The 7227-nt window shown below is 56.8% G+C and overlaps 1 protein-coding gene across 8 annotated transcripts in view; it reads right to left on the bottom strand.

Moving 5' to 3' along the window:
- RAP1GAP2 (RAP1 GTPase activating protein 2) overlaps nucleotides 1–7227 on the bottom strand; it is a 55376-nt gene continuing 48149 nt past the window's right edge. For 5 of the 8 annotated variants that reach the window (XM_065852936.2, XM_065852934.2, XM_065852937.2 and 2 more), the window contains 7 exons: nucleotides 7044–7162; nucleotides 6617–6730; nucleotides 6003–6120; nucleotides 5506–5632; nucleotides 4246–4325; nucleotides 4024–4062; nucleotides 1–3417 (listed from right to left, as the gene is read on the bottom strand). In XM_065852936.2, coding sequence (XP_065709008.1) covers nucleotides 4054–4062; nucleotides 4246–4325; nucleotides 5506–5632; nucleotides 6003–6120; nucleotides 6617–6730; nucleotides 7044–7162 — 567 coding nt within the window. In that variant the 3' untranslated portion in view covers nucleotides 1–3417; nucleotides 4024–4053. The remainder of the gene's footprint in view (nucleotides 3418–4023; nucleotides 4063–4245; nucleotides 4326–5505; nucleotides 5633–6002; nucleotides 6121–6616; nucleotides 6731–7043; nucleotides 7163–7227) is intronic. The other 3 variants (XM_071816880.1, XM_065852935.2, XM_071816882.1) reach the window with 1 other exon arrangement.

Genomic DNA, 7227 nt, shown 5'->3' with positions numbered 1-7227 from the left:
GGCACAAAATATGTTATTTATTGTGAATTTTGCAAAGACACATTTAAGCAACAAAATATACATTTGTGAACCTTTAGTTTTATACATAACCAATACAATCTGCTACCATAGCAATAAATTAAATGTACATTATTTACAACAGACATAGGCCACCAGGAACTACAAAGCACCACTTCTCTACATAAAAAATAAACTTTGTCAGATACATTTCTTCAATATTTATTTTCACTCTATAAACTCTCTTCACATTCTAATGATATAAATTCAGCTTTTCCCTTTGGAGGATATATGCAGTGCTACATCCATTAAAACATAACGAAAGCATGCTCTAGGACTGGGGAACGGCGGACGCTGCCAGCTCCAGTGCGCAGGGGTTGGAACATCAGCAAAGCCACACGAGTGCAAGGTGGGATCTGCAGAGGCCTGGGCTCTGCCCAGCAGCCGGATTTAAACGCAGTAACCAGCGCTGAGCGCCGCTCGCTGCCGAGCCAAGAGCAGCCGAGAACCCTCAGCCCCGGTTAGCAAGCCCGTCCGTGCCAGCGACGCATCCTGGCCCCTTGCCCTGCCCTTCCTAAGACCCTCAGAACTCTGGAAAGAAACGGAGTTTGTGCTTGGGTTCCCCCCTTCCACTCAGAAATAAAAGCACTTCCGCGTTGTGCTTCGGTGTAATCCTGTGCTTGACTCGGGGGGGTTTCAAGAGGGTGCAAGTACGTGCCAAGTAAAATGCACTGCCCAGCAATTTTAGTGTCAGTTACGGAGCTTTTCTACCTATAAAAATCCCTTGTATATATATGTATATGTGTGTGTGTTGCTTACAAGCACGAAACATTTTGCAGTATATATACGGGAACACCTGCGCCCGCTGCTGGAAGTGCAAACGCCTCTGAGGTTTAACACAACCGCTGGCAAGTCCTCAGCACCGCTGGGGGACAGCTGGGGACAATTCCGGGTCAGGCAGAGGGACGCGGCGCACACGGCTGCAGCGCGGCGGGCAGAGCCCACGCTGAGCCTGGCTTTGGAGGCCGGGAGCTTTGGAAGCCCCGTTGCTCTCAGGGATGTTGCAGCAGGTTTTACAGCCCCGCTGTTGGAAACGTCCCAGAACACGCAGGAGCCCCCGCAGACCTCGCGCCAGGCCCTGGCTCCGGCCCCGCTGCCGCCCCAGCAGGGGAACGAGTCCAGCACACCGCAGCTCTCCCCGCGGAGCTCCACACCGTCTTGCCTCCAGTCCCACTCCAGTAATCACACAAATCAATCCAGGTCAAAAAGGAAAGTCACAGTTTCAAGTGAAAAAAAAGAAACAAAACGGTAAACCCAGCTGACAGCAGCCACTGCATCTTCTGCTGCAAGATCTCATGGAGATCAACACCCACGCGATTGACGACGTCTATAGAATCAAGCGATTTCTCAGGAGAAAAAAGCAAAACCAAGACCAGACCCTCCAAGCACGCTGTTGCACCAGCCGGTGTTTCACCGTGCGGCACAAGAAAACAGACCAAAGGCTTCTGCAAAGAACTGGGGGCTTGAAAGTGCTACCAAAGCATCGTCAGACGGAAGAGATGAACAGCAAAGCACGTGGTACCTGAGACATCTAGAGCCAGCCAAGGACCAGGATGAGCACACTGTGCTTCTCCTCTCTCAAATAAAACCTGCAGATTTCAACTATTTAAATGCAACTCACTGCAAGCAGGAGGAAGTGTCCCCGCTGGTGGTTACTGGATTTACTGGTCCTACACAGTGTGTTCAGTGCCTGCTAAACTGCTCTCTGCCTTTTCCACAACGTTTTCCTCCTTCAGTGTGGTTCCTCTCCCCTCAGGGCCGCAGCCTTTTCCACTCAAATGGGTGAATCGCGCACAGGGGGCAGCACCGACGGGACCCGAGCAGCGCGGGTGCGGGCGCCGCGCGGAGCCCGTGGGTTTGGGGGTGGGCTTGGGGCGCTCTGCTCCGGGGAGGGACGGGGCGATGGTTCGTGCTGCGAGCACCGGTCCCCAGAGCCACATCCCCGGGGGTCCCCGCGGCCGCTGGGCGAGCAGTTCTGCGCGGGGCACCCCAAACCTGTACTCCTGTGCCCCTCACAGCTCCAGCTGCGGAAAGTTAACTTTGGCACTCAAAGTTCTGTTTTCATAGGAATCATGAACTCAAAGAAATGCTTTCACATGAGAGCGAGAACCTCATTTCAGGGGGTTTGCAGAGGTCGCAGCGCGTGGTGAGGGGGAGGGAGCATCTCTGCAGCATTGCAGCGTATCTTGCAAAAAGCTCGTAAGGGAAATCTATGAGCAATGCAAAATTCATGGACAGACTTCAGTAAACTTCAGACAAAGTTCCATAACAGAGCAAAAGGATTTCTTGGCATTTTGAGAGAGGTATTTTTTGGAAAAGGGCGCTACAGGGAAGTCACCTTGCAGAATTCATAATCCTCACCCTTCAAAACAACCAAGAGCACATTCAAAAGCAGAGGGACAGATTCTGCAAGGAGTGGAGCAGCCTCATGCCAACCACATCACTGGAGTTTGGTGCCTTTGCTTGCCTGGCAATCCAACCCATCAGGTAAAGCTGAGCCTACAGGGGAAACTCAGTCCAAGCACCAGCTCTGGTAGTCAGACAGACTACAGCTTTGGTCAATCTCTGCCAGGCCTGCGCTCAGAGCTCCAGGCAGGGAAACAGCAGGGAGGCTCTGTAAACCATTTCTGACGCGGCTGACAAGGATGGGTCGGCCCCAGCCGCTGCTGCCCTCCCGGGACCGGTTCGCACACCCTCCTCTGGTCCCGGAACCCGAGCACGGAGCAAGGGGCTGCATCTGTCCCACAAATCTGGCGGTGTGGTGGGGGGTGGGGGAGGCGCAGGGGCGGCTGCTGAGCTGCGCAGCCCCGCGCCCCCGCCGCAGGGGAGATTTTGCCCCATTGTCTCCAAACAGAGCAGACAGCAAACGAGGGGCGGGGGGCTGCCCTGGGCCAGGCAAACGCCTCGTTTTGCCCCGACCACCTGCTCTACCAAAAATCAACACGAAAACCCTGTTTTCCCAAATAAAGCACGGAGGTGCCCGAACTGCACAAGGGGTCCTGTCCTGCTGTCCCTCTGTCCCCCGCCCCGGCACCCACAGCCCATGGGTGACACAGCACTGCAGAGGGGACGTGGCACCACGGAGGGGAGGTGGCCACGGCCACACGCATGGCTGGGGACAATCTGCTGGGGACAATCTGCTCCCGCGATGCGGAGGGAGAGGCGCGGGGTGCGGGCTGGCGAGGGGTCACCAGGGGAAGGCGGCTGCGCCCCTGCCAGGGCAGCGATGGCGAGAAGGTGACCGCTGTTCCTGGCGCAGCGGTGCTGCTGGGACGGGAGGGCACCCTGCTGCCCGCGGCCGGGACCTGCGTGTTCCCACAGGATGTTGAAGAGTTTTCCCTTTGCTGAAATAAAAATTCTCTGCAACAAAAGAAAAGGATAAAGTGTCAGGGAGTGGAAGGAGAACGTTGTCACCGCTGCTGCAGCGATGGCTGGACAGGCCGGTCCTAGCGAGGGTGGAAGGAGAACGTTGTCACCGCTGCTGCAGCGATGGCTGGACAGGCCGGTCCCAGCGAGGGTGGAAGGAGAACGTTGTCACCGCTGCTGCAGCGATGGCTGGACAGGCCGGTCCCAGCGAGGCAGCCGCAGCCGCAGCCGTGCCCGTGCTCTGGGCACAAACCGCCCGCCCTCCCTGCGCCCGGCGAGGGGGAAACTCAGTGAGGGGCTGCAAATCACAGCTTTTTGAGATCCAGCTTTCGGAAATGGCAGTTCCTCTCATTTCACGTTCTCCAGAATAGAACACGTGAAGCTACACAGAGGCACCGATGGGCACAGACCCGACACTGAGCTCTGCAGTTGTTCTCATTCAGTGCTGCCTCATCTTACAAAAGCATTTGAGATGCTTTAAGATACATCATTGAGCACATATTTAATAATAAAACAGCACAATTAGCCAATGTTAGCCACACACACTCGACCACAGACAAGACAAGTCATTCTGCACACCGCCGCATTACCAGCACTCACCGTGTGCAAGTTCATGTCCCCTTCCCCCTGCTAGTGGCTCTAAAGGCAAAACAGAACATGGGTTGGGTTGTAAATAAAGGGCGAGAAGTAATGAAATCCCGTCCCCTCCCTTAGTGCTGCCCATGGGCGCTGCCCCCGGCTCCACCGCCGCGCCGCATCTCTGACGGCAGAGCCGCCGGCACCCCCGGCACCCCCGGCACCCCCGGCACCCCCGGCACCCACCGTGCTGCAGCTGCCGTGGCTGAGCTTGTCGAAGCGAAACTTCAGGTTTGACCTCGGAGAGTTTCTGTTCTTTACATCTGCTGGAGGGAGGGGAAAAGCAAGGAGAAAACAACAATCTGTGAGCAGCAGTATCTGCTGAAGCTGCAGCGCTGAGTGCTGCTCGACCAGCCCGACAGGCACCGCTTCAATAGACCGCCACAAGTGCTACCAATATTTAGTCTCTCTTGGCTAAATGTTTGGCAAAATCTGTACATTAAATGTTTTTGATGGAACAAATTGAGGCTTAATTACATTTCACAGTCTTTCTACTGGAAATGCCACTGAAAAGGCTACAAGGAATGACTGATCCGTATAATGTATGGGTGGATTTCCATGTTCTTGGCAGGAAAAATACAAAATAAACACTTTAAACGTTAAAAGGGGCTGGTTTAATAGTTCAGAAAATCACTAATGAAAGAAGGAGGTACAACAGGCTGGGCAGCCCGTGCTCCACAGCCCGGCCTCCACTGCCCCCACTCCGTAGCCCGGCCTCCACTGCCCCCACTCCGCAGCCCGGCCTCCACTGCCCCCACTCCGCAGCCCGGCCTCCACTGCTCCCGCCCCGCAGCCCTTCAGGGGTTTTGCGGCTGTTGTGCAAACAGCTCCTCAGATCACAATGTGCATTTGCATAGCGATGGAGCTGCTGCATGAGGGGGTCACGGCTGCAGGGGCTGCGGGTGAGACGCCCCAGCCCAGCACCCCCAGCGCCCTCACTGGTGTCGTCACCTTGGATGGACCAGAGAGCAATTTCTGCCCATTTTCCCCTGTTCAATTGCATCTCACTTTGCAGATCGTCTGACTGCAATGGATGGGGTCGGTGGCAGAGTGAGTTAGCAGCGGGAAATGGAGCCAAGACCAAGGGAAGCTGCTGGTTTATCAAATGATCTGTGAGTCACGGCTGGTCCGTGGAGACAGCGATTTCCACGACTGCTGCCGTGTCTGTCAGGGCAGCGTGCAGGGAACAAAGCCACAGCAGAAGCCACCTCGGAGGTGGCAGGGAAATAAATCCCCATGGAAATACAGAAATAAAACAAAGGAGGGCACCTCTCCAGAGCAGCCCCGTCGGGATGGGGGTTTCGGGAGCGTGGGAGCTCGTCCCGCACCCCGCGGGCACTTCTCTGTCCCAAAGCCACAGACCCCATCCCAACCCACTGCTGAGGGACCCTGGGGGCTTCCAGGGGTGAAGGCAGAGCTGGTGCCCCCCAGCTCCCCTGCTCCCACCTGTGGGGCTCCTGCTCATGATGACGGGGGTGGCCGCGGCTGCCGCACTTGGGCTCTCACTGCCAGGCGAGGCTCCGTAGACAAACACGTCCTGCTTGAACGGCGAGGCCGTGGACGGCTGGCTGCCCTGCGGGGTCAGACGGGACACGGCTGTCTCTGGTGCCACCAGCTCTCCCCCCGCCCCGGCTGACGTCCTGCTCATCGTCCTGCTCGTCACAGCCCGTGGTGCACCTGCCGCCCGAGAGCGCGTCCCCGCGGAGCCACCTTCTGCCCGGAGCGCCTGGCGCTGCCCCAGGCACACCACGGCTCACGGGGTCCCACCGGGCACCCCCACCCTCCTCCTCACACCCAGGGATGGGATTAAGCCCCCAGTGTCAGTGGGAGGGGGCAGCTGGGGACTGCAGGACATGTCCCCCCCATGCAGAGACCACCCAGGGGCTGGGACAGCAGGACATCGCTGCCACCTGGAGCGAGGGGTCCCAGCCCGAGGGACCCACCACACTGTCATATTCCTCCAGCGTCTCGCTCTCCCCCGCCGTGCTGCTGAAGCTGCTGGTGCTGGAGGAGGAGCGGGAGATGTTCGACCTCCCGTTTTCTTTCAGCTTAATGAATGGCCTGGGAAGGGGACAGAACAGAGCAGGCGGCGTCACTCGGAAAGCCGTGTTCTTGGGGCTGTGACAGTGGGGACAGACCCTCCCGAGGCTGCCGCAAGAACAGACCCAGCAGGGTGTTTCTCTAAATAAATGGCCAAGGCAAGAACAGGGGACAAAGCAGCTGGCGGGGCCACCAGCAGAAACCCCCGGGTCAGGCGGAGCGCCCAGTGGTGGAGGGAAGCCGGGCACCATGGGCCTCCCCAGCTCCCGCCACGAGGGTTTGGGCAACTTCTGTCAAGTACTGCTCTTTGCTCTTCTTTTCAAAGGCAGCTATTTGCAGACCATAAAGGAGCTGTGCTCATGAATCACCAAAATCTTTTTTTTCCTCCCTTAATACCAAACTTATTTATAGTAAAACCTGGAGACGGTTTTGTTTGACAAAGTCCCTGATGGTCTGTCAGCTACAGGGTGACCCGAGCTCGGGTCGGGGCGGATGGACAGAGCTCCTCCCGGCTCACCTGTCTTTGTTGGGGCATATTTCAGGGGAGCTGGGGTTGGACGAGGTTTCAGATTTCATCTCCTGAGACGAATGTCCCAAATCCGGTGTCTTCTGGGCCCCAGAAACACTGTCACTGAGGGCACAAAGAGACAGGTTGCATGAATTACACAAGAGCCTTAAAAAGGATGGTCAAATTATACTCCCTAACAGCAAATGCTAAACTAAGAGTAGCAGATGCTCTCTGCATACTACCACTTCGATTTAAATAGGGGGAAGGCATCCAAAGCACCATTCCCTCGAACGCGGCAAAGCAGCAATTGTTGCTGGCTTGTGGAGAGAGGGGGGCTGCTCCCGGGGGGGTCTCCAGCACCCACCGACAGCTTCTCTAGCATTTAATGCACAATAGGGGCTTTTAACCATAGCGACCAGAGCGAGGTCCAACTCACCACCTGGTCCTGCTGTCCGCCTGGCTCTCCGAGCCCGTGTGCAGGCGGGGGAACAGCCCCGAGCGGCGCTTGATGGGGCTCCGCGACTGGTTCTTGGCGGCAGCTGCTGGCACCGGGGGCTGAGGGCACAGAACAGTCCGGGTTGGAGAGCAAAGCTCCTTCCTAGGGGCTCATAGCACTAAAC

Source organism: Patagioenas fasciata, chromosome 19, assembly GCF_037038585.1.
Source record: "Patagioenas fasciata isolate bPatFas1 chromosome 19, bPatFas1.hap1, whole genome shotgun sequence".
Taxonomy (NCBI): domain Eukaryota; kingdom Metazoa; phylum Chordata; class Aves; order Columbiformes; family Columbidae; genus Patagioenas; species Patagioenas fasciata.
This window is presented reverse-complemented; position numbering and strand designations above follow the sequence as displayed.